This window comes from Triplophysa rosa, linkage group LG12 (assembly GCF_024868665.1).
Source record: "Triplophysa rosa linkage group LG12, Trosa_1v2, whole genome shotgun sequence".
NCBI lineage: Eukaryota > Metazoa > Chordata > Actinopteri > Cypriniformes > Nemacheilidae > Triplophysa > Triplophysa rosa.
Genome location: NC_079901.1, coordinates 13,479,253 through 13,497,068, shown reverse-complemented (window position 1 = coordinate 13,497,068; position 17,816 = coordinate 13,479,253). Strand labels below are relative to the sequence as shown.

Sequence of the window (17,816 nt, the reverse complement as noted above, 5' to 3'; positions counted from 1 at the left end):
CAAAAATGGAAATTTTGGTTTTATTACATAAAATGAAAGCGAAGGAGGTTGTCAGGCACAACCGAACATCTCATTTTGTGGCTATAGGTATGAATAAGACCACAATATCAGTAAAAGCAACACTAATAATGATGACGATTTCAAGACTAAAAGCATCATCAACTATTCAGTTACAATGAATAAATGTGTGACACTGCTTCTTTCAATCATTAACATTATATAAAATCTTTTGCTGATTATGAATGCTCCGGATAGACGTAGAGTGTTAAGAATGAAAAGTCCATTTTGTATCCTGACAGTCATGACCTACAGTACATGGTCTAAGACCCCAACTGATAGAACAATGTGTGGGTGGATGCAACTGCAGGGCAAAGGTCCGCATACAACACAAATAAGATAGAGAGAGAGTTGGGTACGCAGGCCCAGGCTGATGACGTCAGAGTGGCTTGGCCTAGCAAGTGTGTCCTGCTGAGGTGTCATGTCTGGACCGGCTCATATAGCCAACAGCTTGAGCAGCCACTGCACAAAGACCAGAGAAAACATTTAGGACACGTGCAACACACAACTGACTTACAAAGTGTATTATTTACTATACGCTTAAATTAAACATGCTTAGATGAGTATAACGTCTGTAAGGTGAATTATGTACTGTAACTGCTGGGCAAAAATTTGAGCATAGTGTAGTATTAAAAGATGACCAAATCAAAATTGACAACCTCTATCTTATTATCAGTCATTATGGACTATACGTTCGGACAATCAGCAAGGCACATTTTGCTGCTTTTTTTTATAACAGACGGACATTCAGCATGATTGAGTTTCTTATTTAGCGCTGATCAGTTTAACATCAGTAATAGAGAAAGGAAGTTAAATAAGCCTGTAAAAAATCTTAAAAGAATTGATTGACTAGTAGAGGTTGATAGTAAGAAGATCTTACAGCATTGATGCCACTGTCCTTCACCTCTGTGCTGGTCTCCCTTTCGTAGAGATCTGAGAAACAACAATCAGCCTGTTGAATCTTTCCAATTAACATGTTTACAGACACTGTGTACACACTCACATCACTGCTAATGACGTCATGGATATCTTGACAGCTTTCAGGCATGATAATAAACATCATGATTAAATGCAGCACTGCACAGTTCTATTTACCTTCACGCCGGACACAGATAGAAGAACCGTATGTAAACGGGTGTCATAATTTCAGTCCAACACAATCGCTGCACGGTTACGTACATACTAAGTGGCCAATTTTTACATACACTTTAGAATGAGATTCTACAGTATACTTACTTCATCATATACAGCCATGGAAAAAATAAATTAAGGGACCATTTCAAAGACCATTGTCAGTTTTTCTGAATCTACTATTTATAGGTATGTGTTCATTTTTGTTTAATTCTATGAACTACTAACAATATTTCTCCCAAATAAAAAATATTGTTTCTATTTATTTGCAGAAAAAGAAAACTGGAGAAACAAGTCAAAATAACAGAAAAGATGCTCTGTATTTTTTCTGACCTCAAATACTGAATACAAACTTCATATTCACTTTTAAGCAATACAACAAATGTTGTTCAAAAATTATTATTTTATGCGATAACCTCGATTTTATCATTTCATGTGTCTTGTCATGCTGTTAATCTTTCACATTGCTGTTGGATGACTTTGTTGAAATTCAACAGACACTGGACTGGAATGGCGACAATACATCTAGAAATACTGATTAAATGAAAATTTGGAATGGTCTCTTAATCTTTTCTGCTGCGGTATGTATAAATATACAGTAATATTGGCAACTCTGCTCTCATGGATTCTGGATAACAGCCCTGAGTACAATATGTTTACTAATATTTAGAACAAAACATTAAACAATAAAGACATTTTTTCACAGCCGTCTTTGCTAATATATACCAACGGTGTCAATATTAGTGGAGGGCGCTGTACATATTACATTTTCAAATTGTAATTTACACAATTTGCAATATTAAAAATATGTAGAATATGCAGTTGAGATCTGGTGACTGTGCAGGTCACTGGAATATGAATTTTTTAAACAGTTTTGCACGCTGAAAGCTGTGTCTTATTCAATAAACACCCACGATTCAGTTCACCCAGGTGCTGAGTGTCCAGAAATAGCCTGGCAATGTATTAAAATTAGGTAAATGTCATTCTTTTCAGCACAAATACGCCTCCTTTCTATGTAAATTGGGATTATTATTAAAATGTTCACAAAAATCTGCCTGACGCAGTGATATTACTGTTCAGCGTTACTGCTATCCACAAAAAGCAGACTACAAATGGAAATTTATTTTAAAGAAATGTATGCATGCATGATGTAAATGGATAATGGCAGCAGTTATTCCTCAAATTATATTCAGATGATAAAGAAAAGGATTATAAATGGCCATATAAACAGACCTACGTATGATGTAGTCGACAGCATGTTTAGCATTTTAAAGTCTATTTAGTCTAAATGAAGCCTATTGAGTCGATTTAGCTGTCTAGAGTAATGATGCACAATTCTGGTAATCTTTCACGGTAGTCTGCTGCATCCTCCACAACCTGCTATGCAGACCTGTGTAAAAACAGCTTTCAGCACTACATTTGCTCCACATCCCGATTTACGTCGTTTCATTTGTGAATCAAATGCTAAAACAACAGCACATGCAAATAAACAACGGCATCAGCGAGTGCAATTGCTTTTTAGTGTCTTGAGTTAGTATCATGGGACTAGATACTAATACGCACATAGAAAATATTTCCCGTATCATTACATAACAACTACTAGAACCTGAACCAATGACGCATGGCAGGATGGATCCGTGAAATAATGTTATTTATGACAAACTCTGACTTCTTCATCTGTATGTGTCTCAAAAGAAACAGACTACACAGACAATGTTTTTCCCCAGCCGTCTTGTGTCTGTCCACTGTTTCTATTCTTAGCTGACAGGAGTAAACCCTTGTGCTTTCAATGTCTGACATGCATTCAGAGACGTTTCTTTGCATAGCATTGTTGTATTGTGGGGTTATTTCAGTTACCGCTGCCTCCTGTCAGTTAGGAACAGGTCTGGTCATTCTTCTCTGACCTCTTGTATTAGAACTGCCACTGTATGAAATTCTACAGATGTCTCCCACGAGAGTCTGACACCAACAATTATAAAAACAGTCAAAGTCACTTAGCTCACATTTATCATTGGTTTAAACAACAACGTTTCCTCGACTGAATATTTGCAATAATAAGCAGGTGATAAAGTGATCACTTTAACTGTGTCATATCATAATTTTTGTTATTATTAAAAAAAAAATTGCTCTGCGGTCTACTTATCACTTATCAACTTATGTTACTGTTCCTTTACAACTTCTTCTATGCATCCGGGTTTGGCTGGTTATTATCATCAGTCAGTTCCCTGTAGATGCCATTACTACACCATTATGTGGGCAAAAAGCCTGTTTTTCCATTTCCGGCCATTTTAAAGTAGCGAGCAACATTGGAAATATGTCATTATATTCAAGCACGTTTGATCAGCCTCTTACCAGATTTTTAAAGGCCTCTTAAAAGCATAAAATGAAATATTTTTTTTCTCTCTGCTCATGCACTAACAGGACCATCAGGCCTTGGACTGATATCATAGGTCCAAAATAATGATGTGTTGTCGACATGCCACTGTGAGCGATCATATATTACGTTTCAGGTTTCTGACATGTTAATTTCAATACAAGCTATTTTGCACTCTTATAACAGAAAGTTCAAAGAATTTTATCCCAAGTGACATTTCCCTTCAAAGGTCCAATGTGTAACTTATTGGAGGACCTACTAACAGAAATGTCTTCAGTGGTGTATAAAGAAAGACCTTACATAATGAAGCGTTATGTTTTTATTACCTTAGAATGAGCTATTTCTATCTACATACACCACGGGTCCCCTTGCATGGATTTCACCATGTTGTTTCTATAGTAGCCCTAAATGGACAAACTTCTCTACAGAGTGCAATTCGTAAATACATGATCTCCTTCGGCAGAAACGTGACAACCTTAGTGCTTCTAAAGGGAGGGGTGGAGTAAGCCTTTAGTTGCATTTCGCAACCTCACCACTTGATGCTGTTAAATTTTACCGGAGCTTTAAATACTTAGTAAACACGAACGGCTTTACTACAGTTTGGATTCTAGGTAGCGCGCCTGATTCTCTTGTCTTACCAAAGAGCACCTGCAGCCTGGCAACACAGGACACAAAGCCATAGAAGGGCAGGTAGAGTTCACCAGCGCCAAACCTCTCCCACAACATCTGCACCACAACACTGTCACACTCCACACCTGAGGGCAAAGACAGAGGACAAACCGTGGGAGGAGAGTCTTTAACTTTGCTTTTGTGTATATATACAGGGTGTGGTGTGTGTGTGGGTGTGTGTTCACCTGCAGCATTCAGAGCCAGACTGAGTTCAAACGGGCTCATGGTTCCAGACGAGTCCTCATCAAACTGGAAAAAAATGGACTGCAGCCAAAAATAACACAAAATATCAATAAAAATGGGTTTATAAAATGGATATTCCTGCTCTTATGATTGGATGAGTCATGTTTAAACGCACACCTGTGACTGCACGTTTTATATCAATGTGCCAAGATGCCGTGTGGTTTGGCAACCGCAAACCATCCTTTTAGTTAATAATCAATCTCATAATAAACTTCATTACTTGGTGAAAGAATGTCAAAAAGAAAACTTGTGTTTAAGATTCAGATGTTATACTGGCACAATAACAACAACCGTTTCAAGGTCTTTTTTTCTGTGCAATACAAGCTCTGTGTAACCTTACAGCCTAATAATTGTCACAGCTCAGTGTCCTACACTGCTTCCTAACACGCTGCCAAAGCTGAGAGTGACCTTTTCACGCACGAGAACTGAGATACCTGCAGATTGCGTAGGGAGGTGAGCAGCTTCTCTGCTTGAGCTCTGTACAGCCGGCCTCTGCCACCCGTCTACATACAACCTTAAGAATATTAACCAGGAATGGGAAATAAAAATAAGATATTCAAAAAAATATAGAACAAAGAAGGCTGGGGCTAGTTCTCACACACCTAAGTATATACACACCTAAGTGTTTAAATACCCAAGTATTTAAATAGGTAAATACTTCTTTAGGAAGGTTTATTTTTGAAAGCCTGTATAGGCACATATCACTGGTGTCCTTCTCCATGTTCCTGAAATTTTGTGATTTTATTTTTTGCCATAAATCATTATTATAAGTCAATGTTTATGTTTGTCACAGGGTTTTGCACATATTTAACCAATGAAAAGTATTGAAAAGTGCTTGTCAATATTTACAACGCAGTATTTAATCATTTAAAAAGTACTGTTTTTTTTCTTGAAAACAGCAAATTTAGACCTTGAAGAACAGCAGCGATATGTTAGTGTTACATTTTTTTTTTAAGTTATTGCCCAGGAGTTGTTAAACACATGTTAACTATATGGGGCAAGTTGTCACCAAGAATCCTGCCATAGCATAATAGTAGCATACATAATAATATATATAACATACTGTATAAACCACTGCTAAAGAAAACACAGACTTGAACGATTGACTCGAAAGCTTACAGTTATAAAACATAACCCTTCATTGTGTGACAACTTGCCCCAGACTCCCCTAAAATAGAACTGAGAATATTGACTGATTGAAGAAGGATACATCCTCCCCAAATATGAGCTGTCTGCAGGTCTCCAGGGGAAGTTCATAGTCTTTTTCCAACACTGAAACACAGTTATAAATACTGCATAAACAGGACATATTTTTTAATACTATTTATTTCTTGAGATTTAAAGTTATTCAGTGCACATTTATATATGTGGATAAATGTATTGCCAATATACTGTTTGGTTTGAGGTCATAACCCCTTGCTAGCGAAGCTACACAATACTTCCACCTTGTGATCATTCGTGGTATAGCAACAGTGTTTCATTTATTTTTCCCATGACAGCTCAAGCAAAACTTTAAAGTCCTGACCTGAGTTGACCAGATTCATAAACTGCACAGCATTCACTCTGTCATCCTGAGAAGTTAAAAATACACAATGACGTGTTTAATTACGCATTAACATGTTTACTGCCTTCAATGATTCAACAAATGTTAAATAATATGTTTCTTTGGTCATACTAGAGGGTGTTTGGAAGAGACTGTGTTGCTTACCGATCCAGCTTTCTCATCAAACCACTTCTGGACCCTGAACTGATCCTCAGGTAAAGACGGCTTTGACATTACCGCCTATAAATACAAAACACACATACAGAGATTAAAATGACATATATAACATACATTATTATTGGTTATATACCAATAATATTTACCAAAACTAAATATTTATGTTTGCTAGCAATAAAAAAAGAAACATATACAAGATCGAGATGTGGTTCTGTTAAATGGCCCCAGGGTCAGCGGGCCACTCTTACCACAGAGTAATTGTTGGTACAGGGGATATCCTGAAACCTGTAATGCAGATTTGAAATATAGGAACTGATGGACAGACATTATATCAACAGCATTTTGTCAGAATCAGGTAAGATCATCAAAGCTGACAGAATCATCAGACAGACATTATTTGCATTTCATTCTTAGTACCCTTGAATGTTGCCAGTTTTGGTGTAAACACGGAGGAAGAACTCCCCCTGCTGGTTGGGCCTTTAGACGGAGGCCACTATAACATAACTGCCAGGTTCCAGGTGCACCTTCCTCCACACACTCCTGATGCTCCGGTACTTTCCAGAGCGAGCGACTGGCCTGTTGTTGGAGAAAAACTGCTGATCTAGAGAACCAGGTTTGTCCTGCAGCTGCGGGCAGAAAAGATTTGTGTTGTGGAAATGCATTAAAGACGCGTGTTTATGTTTTGATATTTCAGTTACTGCCCTGTTTATGTATTTTATTTCTATTATCAGAATCAGAAGAGCTTTATTGCCAAGTGTGCTTGCACACACAAGGAATTTTCTTTGGTGTTGGAAGCTTCTAGTACAGACATTCAACACAATGACAATACAATATAATACGATTTACAGTCTAAAAGATTCTAAAATATGCATATATAAAATAAAGACTATTTTACAGAAAATGGGGGATAATAACATATAAGAGACATTGTACAGGGTAGTATATAGTAGAATATACTATTACTTGCAAACTATATGATATTAATTCATGAACTCACCTCAGGTGGGATCTGAATAAATAAAATGGACAGAGAAAAAGACAGAGACAGAAGGATTGCAAGTTTAACAATTCACAATCCTTAAAAAGATTTCTTTTCTTTTTTCAAATTGTCAATGAAAGAAGGTGCTTAACCTTCAGAAAGTGTTGAAAATTGACCTTAGCACATCAAACTAAAATGTTCTTTTTTAAAGAAAATTTTAACAAAATACAATTTACAACGATTAGTGTTTTTCACAACAATAAACACTGAGTAAACATGAAATAAATAATACATTTATAAAAAAAACGATTTTAACTTAATCTCCAGATCCAAATGTTAACTGTCTGTATTTATTTATAAATTGCATAAATATAAATTATACAAAATGACATAAACCCATATATCCCATATTTTACTGTATTCATACATGTGGTGGAAAAAGTAAAAATCATTTTACTTCTTATGTGTGAACATTTTAAAGTACTAAATCAAATAAAGGTTCTTACAACAAAATCAAAACTGGTGTCTCTAATCCTTAAAAGAAATAATGGAATACCAGTTTAAAAAAAATATTTTTGGAAAGTGTCTTCAAGCTCTGTGATACGATCTCATCTGTCTCTCACCTTGTAGATGTGGAAGGCAATGTAGAGGAAGTTAACTTTATCTTTCTGTCTGCGGTATTTCTGGAGAAGCTCCACCAGTATTGTGCCCTTCTTCTTTTTCTCTTCCTGTTTCTCGGTTTTGATTGCAGGAGGCACCACATCAACTTCATCATCTTCTCCACCACCCGCGTCCTCCACAGTAAACTCATCCTCTCCAAAGTCATAGTCATCCACATCTTTCTCAGACAGGACCAGCTGGAACTGAGGGTTTTTCCAGAAAGATCCTGCAGGGATGAAAACGAACACAGGGAGATAAAGAAAAAGGATTGCAAGCAAGGAAGAAGTTTATGTACTAGGCAGTAATGCCAAAATAACACATCGTTCTGTTGCAATATTTCACTGGCTGCAAAAAAATGTTTCAACAACTACTATGCTATCAAATAAATCACTTACTTGGGTAGCGACGGCTGCCCCCTGCAGAGCACATAGGGACCCAGGTACCCTGATGTGAGCTCAGAGTCCAGACTGGAGATGCTGTGTCATCACTAGCATCCCCTGTCATGGAGTCAGGATTTACGCTGCACATTTCCACAGTATTAAACAGTCGACAGAAATCCTCTATACCAATCCTGCAAACACATAAGCATTTGGGTGTTAGCTGTACCTGTTTTACAAAGACACCACTTGCTTTTATGCTACCTCTTTTCTTTAGGGGGTAAAGTACTGAAACAGTACAAAGAACATGAAATCTTTTACTTGTGAGGGTAAGGTATGACTTCTATTGGTGAGAAAAGGTTTTTTACCTATTCAGGCCAAGAAATAGACTTATAGTAACGCACAACTTCCTAGCCATAACCTAGTAACAGGACCTGTGCTCCACGTCCTGAGCCACACTGTAGGGGTTTATTTTGTAATAATGTACACTATCCCTTACAAGAGAGACAAACAGAAACTGTGTGTGTGTGTGGGGGGGGGGGGTGATAAAACATAATGTCTCAATTTCCCTGTTAGAATAAAATAAAATGTTTTTATTTACTGTGAATATTTACCTACCAGAATTCTCCATCTTCAACTTTGGCCAACTCAAGTCTGGTCTTCTGAGCACCGTCTATACAGTCCCATTCCTTACACCTGCCCACACACACAAATATGAAGTCTTTAGAAGCCCTGAGGCATGTGGTAAGAAAATGAGCTGCTGAGGTCTTTCTCACTTGTCACTCCAGGGGCCGCAGTACTCAACAAACCCCCAGGGATTACGCAACCTCAGCAGCAGAACATCCTCAGACTGCTTCTGGACCTACACATACAAAGACAAAGGCATGTGAAAACCTATGGGCTCTTTATGACGTTTAATGATTTAAACGGTAAGGTACACGTTATTGTAATATTTGTGATATTTTGAGCATCATGGCCATTTGGACAGTGCTCTGTAAATATCGAGCAACATCGCTATTGTGGTCCTTTTCAGACCTTAAAGCCCGTTTTTCCATACTTCTCTCTCTACTGTCCTCTCAAAATAATGGAAATGAAATCCCAAAAAAGAATAACTTAAAACTATTTCTGAATGTACTTTATGCTGATCTTGTTTTTTTTTAAAGTTACAGTTATAGTACAATTTACAGTAGTAAGAACTTTGTAAAATCAGAAGTCACAAAGCAAGATAAAAGTCACAAGGCCATAAATGATAATGCTTTTGGCCCTAAAATAGGCCAAATTTGAGCAAACATATACTTATATTTTAGTTATTAGTTGTATTTTAGTTTCGGTTATAAAAATATATATGTTTGTGCCGCTGTTTATTTTTTCTTTTTGATTTCAAGAGGTATGGACATTATGTTACAATATTATGTTATGTGCTCTATGACATTATAAACCCTGTTGTGTCCTAAAATAAAAACTATTACCTGATCTCTGATAAAATATTAAAATGACTGAATTATAAAATAAATACTAATATATATATATATATATATATATATATGTATGTATGTATATATATATATAAAATTGTTTTAAAAAAAATTGTCAATTAATTAAAATCATTTAATAAAAATGAATAATAATTTAATTTGAATAATTATTTTAAAATAATAATTATATAATTGTTATATATTAAATAGTTGTTATTTACTTTATTATAAAATAAAATATTTATTATGAAACATAATTATTACTATTTTAATGTGAAATATTATACTAGGCATTTCTTGATGAGATTCGCCCTTTTAAGTTCTATTCAAATATAGGTGTGTGTTCTGGTTTATACCTTATCAGTATCAGTGATGGCATAGGCGTGACCTTTGATCAGACCCTCTGACGTCGTAGTGCCAATCTCCTTCACATTCGTAGCCTGCACACACAAACATAACACATGCACATTCATGTATATCTGATTCATAAGCACCTAATCCTTTTACTAGTATGTGTTACTACTGCTTGTGCGCATATGTGTGTGTACATGTATGAAGCAGCTGAGCAGGCTGCTCCTTGCCAGGGCGGCGGTAATGGCTTTCCAGAGCACGCGGGGGGTCCTCAAAGACACGGGGAGGGAGTAAGCAATACCCCCCGTAAAGTCCTCCATCCCCTCAGAGATAATACCCCCCTTCAGACTGCCGTAGGAACCAATCAGCCTGTACGCACACAGAAACACATACACACATAACTATTACACAATGAGTTCAATTCATTTAATCGATTCCACGTAATTTGTCCTAAATCAATTGCATTTGACAATATTTCAGTTTTTTTTCGCTTACAAAAGAACGAAACAATGCGCTTAATGTAAACAGTGTCACTAATAAACCTTACAGTCCCACACCCACACAGTCAAACACACATATGCTTCAACTCACTTGGCATAAGCTTTCTCCACCAGGGCGCTCCAGAACTCATTGCTGGTGCGAGAATAGCTGAAAAGCAGACGGCCCTCTCTCACAGGCAGCTTGTCATCCACTATCACCTCCACCCACACACCATACTGCCAGAACTACACCACAGTGAGAGTGAAAGAGAGAGACCAGGATTACATTAGCTGTGTACATGCATATTTTAGTTGTGATGTACGCAGAAATGCGTCTTGATTCTCTGTTGTTTTGATTCTATATCACGTGTATATTTCCTTTTTTTTGTAATGTGAATAGGTACACACTTTATGTTAGACAGGCAGGTATGGACGTGTGTTGGCCTGCAGGTAACTGAGCGTATGTCCATGTGTCTGAGCTTTTTGGTTATGGCAACAAGTCGAGACATTTCAGGCATCAATCAACAGCCTTCCCCCCTTTTAAACCCTCTATTTTCACATTCATGTCCTGTTTTTGAAGTGTCCTGTCATTGCTCTCCTCTCTAACCCTCCAGGATCAGGTCAAGTCATGTTGTGAATACCTGTTCCTATAGAGCTTCTCGATGCTAATATGCTTTGAAAGTTTAATTACGAGGGCCCCGTTGTATTAGATTTTGATATTAAAGTCAAACATGAGCAAGAGTGGCTTGTTGCAAGCTAGATCAAGGTGATTTTTTGGAAACAAACAGCATCTGTAGGGCTGCAACAACTAATCGATAATGACAACGAATTTCATTATCGATTAGTTGGTCTGTGACGTCACTTGCGAGCTGCGCAGTTATAAATCAAGCGCGTGTTCTTCCCTTTTAAAATGACCATTTTATATGTGTCTCTTCGTGCAGCATGATCTGCGCAGTTTTAAAGTCAGACGTGTTCTGCATGCATCTCTTCAAGCTGCGCAGTTTTAAAGTTTAAAGGGGAGAGGTGTTTTAAATGACAAAATTAAAGATTATATGAGTAAAACCCAATTTGTGGCGTTTGCACTTTGCAAAGTACATAATAGGCTAAATACCCTGATTTGGTGGTTTATTTAGTTCAGATGTGGGAAGTAACGAATTACATTTACTTGAGAACTGTACTTAAGTACACTTTTTGAGTATTTGTACTTAAGTATTACTTTTTCTGTTTACTTTTTACTGTACTTCACTACATTTGCATGACAAATATCTCACTTTTCATGGCACAAAAATAATATTCCTTGGCCGACCCTCCCCTCGCTCCCACCTTTGGGAGAGACTATTGTCAGTTGCTTCTAATATGACACACCTGAATCAACTCACCAGGTGTTTTAATTATGGAGACATTCACAACATTTTGGGAGAAGGCTAATGAGTTCAGTTGTGTATACTTTACCCATATCTGATTTACTTATTATAAGCAAAAGATGTAATTACATTTTTATCCGATTAATTCAATTTAATTTTATTTATATTGCGCTTTTCACAATGTGCAGTGTTCCAAAGCAGCTTTACAGGAGAAAATGAGAAAAACTGAAAAACAAAAAAGGTAAAACACAGCACAGTGCATGGTGTTTATAGAACAAGCCAGATTATTCTAGTAAATAATATCTAATAAATGCAGTCTCCCGGTGGTTTATTTAGCATATTTTGCATTAAGTGAATGCTTGGCTGAATAGTTAATTGATTAACCGAAAAAATAATCGTCCAACTAATCGATTATCAAAATAATCGTTAGTTGCAGCCCTAATCTGTAGAAATGATCTTTCTGTTAAAAATGTGAAGTATGGATTTATTTAAAGTGATAGCGCACCATAAAATGTACTTATTTACATTAAGCTTGAGAAAGTTAAGCATGGGATTGGTTGTAAAGTGATAGTTTACTCAAAAAATGAAAATTCTGTCATCATTTACTCACCCTCTTGTCATCAAACCTGTATGACTTTATTTCTTCCGCAGAACACAAAAGAAGATATTTTGAAGAAAGTTGGTAACAGAGCCGGTACCCATTTACTTCTATCGTATGAACACAAAACCAATGCAAGTGAATGGGTGCCAGTTAGTCAAGGTTCGAAATGAAATGGGGGTGAGTAAATATTGACAGATTTTTGGGTAAAATATCACTTAAAGCTCAAAGTAACCCCATGGACTAAATGATGGACAACAGTTATTGAATTAAACTATAATCATGTGGAATCAAATTGTCAAAATTTCTGTCAGTCACCTTCTGTGTTTCACAGAAGAAAAAACACACATTGGTTTGGTTTATCACAGAATTGTAATTTTTGCGTGACCTTTTCTTTAATGTTGTCACAAGTCTCACAAACATGAGACTCTCAGAGGAGTCTTAAGGGCAGAGAAAAACACAAGAACCATTCTGTGAGCGTTTGCTTTTTTCTTGTAAAAGAAAAGAGTCTTTGAGAGAACTGGAATGTTTTAAATTAGACTTATTAGGACAATGTTGAGACAAACATCACATTTATTTATAATTGTTAAAGCTTGTTTTGATGTTTGCATTCCATTCTCATGACAGTTTGCCACCCGGAGGATCTTTCCTGTGTGGCCGTATAAAAACAAACTTTGAATTAAATGACCTCAGTGATTCTAACACATCCGATGAGGTTCTTGTGACTCACATTTAGCGATGACGGTTGAAAGCTTAGCCGTAATTTAAAAGTCTGTAGCAAATATACAAAGCATGAACAAACAGAAAGACAGTGTTCCTCCTGTGTGCACGAGAAACTGATAAAAATCTGATCATTTGCGGCGAAGCGTGTTTAAAGGGGGAGGGGCATGCAGATGTATGTGTCAGTGGGACAAAAGGAAGATGACGGGAGGAGCTGTTTCTGGAATGAGCCTCAGCTGTTAGGGACGGTAGGGTCAAAGAAGAGTGATTCTAATTACAGTTTCCACCGATGCACCAGCTAGAAGTAAATCTAGACACATAATTACATAGGAGCCATTCAAACGGGGACATAAATTCTGATTTGGCCCTTTATCGGTCTCCCACTTTAGCTATAAATACAGGCCCATTTAAATGAAACGTATTGTTACAGGCTCTTTTATTGCTTCTCTATACATCATTTATTGATTCCTTTTCAATCATTTTCACTAATCTCTAAATTTCCAATTGACCAAAGTTTTACATGCTCGTGAAAAAATGACAATTCAATTATTGTTGAAGGCTAACTACATAAAGATGTAATTGTCTGAGAATTGCCTCCATAAACTCCTACCCTGAACCGGAAGATGCCCGCGTACGATTCACTCAGGCTTTGGCCAGCCGGAACCACTTTCACGAACAGAGTCGGATGCATGGTGAGGCAGGACAGGGCGGCCAGCAACCAGCAGTTGCCTGCAGGAGAAAAACATAAATTCCATTGATATTTACGTGCAAACATGAGCACGACATCAAACACAAGTTTTAAGTCTTAAGGAGACATGCTGTCTGTCTCTCACACAGTGAATTCCTCTATAACAGGTAACAGCTGTTCACTTGCGCCATGTGAGGGAAACAGAAACAGATTATTTGTGTGACTTCATAGAAGACATAAAAAAAAAATATGCTCCCACAGGAATGGCACCAAACTGTTCTTTGCGAGTTCTGCATAAATAGCCCGAATATAACGACGCGAGGACTTTCTTCAAAACAAAGAATTCATATTTCTTCTTGAACTGCTAAGAATAATACATTCTTTGGGTCGACTTCCATTCAAATGAGATTATTTACATGTGTTTGTTATCCTAGCGTTGCGTTGCTAATTTCATCTATTATTTACAAAGAGGACATCCAAATACTGAGGGGCAAATGCCCCCTTCATGGTTTAAGCAAAGGTCTTCCTGACTATGATTTACGATGTCCGGTTCACATTTTGTGGATAACTAGCGAAATGCTGAATTTTGCAATAAATGATAGACAAATGTTGTCTTCCACTCAAGTATCAAGCAGACGATGTTTAAATACTCTAAACCAAGTTTAAGTCATAATCTATAGAACCCAGTTAAGCATGTAAACGTGATGATCTTGGCAACAATGCAAGTCAATACAAGATTCGAAGTCAACATCGAATCAACGCCAGATGTAGAGAAAGAGAGTTGGGCAAGGCAAAACAATAAAACAATACCCGCTGTGCACAATAATTGTTATTCTTTAGGTGGGTGGAAATGGGGGGCGAGGGAGGGAGGGGTAGGCAGATGATGCCAATCCGACCTCTTGCTCCCTCCCTCATCCCTCTCAGCTTTCATCCCTCCTGCTTCTAATACATTTGTCGTGTTTTTGATGTGAGTGGCCCGCGGCGGCTCCACGTTGCATCTCTCAGCAGGGATTCTGCAGGAGGCTTCGAGATCAGCGAAGTGTCTCGCGGCTAGACGGGCAGAATGGGGATAGTACATTAAGCATTATGAGGAAGATCTGGGTAGAAGAAGATGGGGGGCATCTGCATGATAAGGAGGAAAGAGTGGGAGTGTTGCCAAAGACGGATATTTCTCTGGTAGCGCACATGCCTCCAGGGTGCGTTCGGATGATTTGTTTTCTGAGAAGTGCAGTAAGGCGTTATCCCATTATCCTGGCATAAAATATGAACAAGCGTGCACTTACATGGGCGTGGACTTACCCAGCTGGCCCTGGCAGATATCGGTGGTGCCCATAGTGCCCTCAACAAAGACAGCATTGCTTGTGATTTCCTTTTGAAGAGGGGGAGGGGGGAGAAAAATGTAGGTACATTTGAAACATTCCACACGAGCCAAAAACTATTTGCAGGTACATGTGATGAAGGCTAATTTGGACATGTGAACACTTTTTACACTTTAGACAAGGTCAAGAATCTCTCAATCCTAACTATGTCTTGTTGCACACATCGTTTCTCCTCGCTTCCCCCTCCTCCATGCTTTTGATGTGTACTTTTACATTCTGCAGACTTTATTTTTTTAAAGCAACCTTCAAATAATTTACACCAGAAGCAATGACATATTAATTTAACACTACACTTGACTATTCAATTATTTCCAACAATTACGTATTGATGTAAGTAATAGTCATTGGTTGTAAATGCTTGACATCAGAGCAATGTTATTTATGATTAAATGAAGAGAAAATATATTCTTAAAAAATTATATTAGTCGTCTTACCTTCGGCCGCAGCCATTTGGCTGTCTTTTTGGGGTCAGGGTCCACGGGCACACCGAGAGAACTTTGATTCGCTGGAAAAATCGGGTCTGAAAACAGGACGCCAGATTTAAGACAATTTTGAAGAAGGGTGTCATAATCTTGATCCTTGAACCTAACCGGATTGTCATAGGATCCCTGTTCAGAGCTGCTACCAGACATCTTTAAAAAGAGCAATCGAGAGGATGAACTGAGGTCTGCACAATCACAAAAGCTTGCCTAAAAGTTTTGTGCAAAAGTTTTAGGTTCGAACAGTTTGTAACAACACACCCTCTCGTGTGTAGGCTACTGCACTGGGGGGCGTGGAAACCCGAGACTTGCACGATAATCCTTAGTGGGCTGTTAAATCATCTAAATCACTCACGCGACATGTTTGTTTGTTTGTTTGTTTGTTTGTATGTATGTATGTTTGTTTGTTTATATATATATATATATAATATATATGAAGAGTTTGGTTCCAAAATTACATAACTCCGTTCTTCATTTTTTTCAAAAATCATGTTTTTTTGATCTCATCGTGTGCTCTATTAAATATTAGGCCGTTCCTCATGCAGAAACGCATATGAGATCTGCTACGCGAGTTCGTTTATAGACATTTATGGACGAATGTTTTTTCAAAACAGTTTTTTTAATTTTGTAATTTCTACATGAGGAAAAATTCAATCAACAAGGTCCGAAATGGAATAACACACTATGTGTAAAACAACACATTCGCTACTAGATGGCACTGCAATGCAGCCGCATTGGATATCCCGCCAACGTGTCAAAGTTCTCACGCTGGACCTCAGCGTTCGAGTAAGTATTTTAAATGATATATTTGATCGTGTAGGCATATGTAGAAATAACGTATTTATATTTTTATTTGACGAATGTAGAACTCATATTGTATCTGTCAAATATCACCTGACCTCAAATAATTACTTTGCGTTTCTTTCAACGCCCGCATGAAAACACATTCGGACAAGCTTACAAGGGCTAAATAAACACGCCCAATAATGAGATGGATGTGAACAATCGCTCGCGATTAACTCTGTCATTGATGCCCATGTTCTGTAGGCTACATATGGTCTTTCAGTTAGGGAGGATTATGTCGCTATGACAAAGGTCGCTGACCCGCCCCGAACATTATCACACTCCCGCCGCGTCCACGACCCCGACTGCTCCCACGGCCCACAGCAAGAGTCTGTCTGCTCACAGGCGTCAATTAACACCAGTCGGTTCCCAGGCACGGAACTGGTGCCCAGTGTAAAGGTGCATTCGAATGGGATGAAAGAGGGTCAGGAGGTCGACAACAGAAGGACAATTACTACTTATCTTGTATTCAACTCGCTTGCTCAATGCATGATTTTACAATCACAGTTTCTTTTTATTTACTTTTTTTTTCTTATTCAACTGCCTTTAACTTCTGAAACTATACAAACTCTAATGGTTTCCATTACAAAAACCATTACGGAACCATCAGCTGTTTAGGCTACCATTGGTTTTTTTCATTACACAATTCCTCCGTGTAGTGTGTTTTGGCCTTCTTTCAGTAGGTTTTGAAGGTGCTCTATTGGTTCCCACCTGCCAGATGACAACCCACAGTATCATTACCAACAGAGACCCACAAAGACTGTTATAGCTTTCTATCAAAACCAATACAATTTCTACTATAACCATTACATCCATTAGAGTTTCTGTGATGTTTTTTTTCAGCAAGACTTTAAAATGTTTGCAGAGTGAACTGGTCTAAAACAAGTAATAAAAAGCATCTCCTTTACACACTTCTTTGCTTCTTTACCTGGCCCACATTCTTGGTAAAAGAAAAAAAGGTGTTATTTTCTAAGGGGCAAAGAACAGTCACTTAACTCACTCGCAAGTATGAGTTGATCCCTCAGGGTAGCTTATGGCATATTGTGAACATGACAGAGACCTGAGCAGACTGCCTTGGAAAAAGTGCTAGTTCAACCAGTCTGTCCGTCCAGTGCCAAGAATCTGTTCTCACCTGTATTTCACTCATTGTGTGTGTGTGTTTGTGCCAGAGCGATAGTGGAGGTCACCAGGTGTTGTGCGATTTTTTTCCCACCTCTTCTCAGTAACACA

General features: G+C 37.8%; 1 protein-coding gene across 1 annotated transcript; it reads right to left on the bottom strand.

Moving 5' to 3' along the window:
• capn12 (calpain 12) lies at positions 1-16,001 on the bottom strand. The gene is given in 21 exon segments (XM_057348670.1): positions 1-519; positions 938-990; positions 4,201-4,317; positions 4,417-4,495; positions 4,909-4,977; positions 5,685-5,746; positions 6,000-6,045; positions 6,183-6,257; positions 6,443-6,479; positions 6,612-6,820; positions 7,192-7,203; positions 7,797-8,059; positions 8,229-8,404; positions 8,829-8,906; positions 8,987-9,072; positions 10,042-10,125; positions 10,234-10,405; positions 10,628-10,761; positions 13,808-13,926; positions 15,185-15,254; positions 15,699-16,001. Coding segments are annotated over 21 exon segments (2,166 nt in total). The 5' UTR covers positions 15,897-16,001; the 3' UTR covers positions 1-492.
• Positions 16,002-17,816: the final 1,815 nt, after the last annotated feature.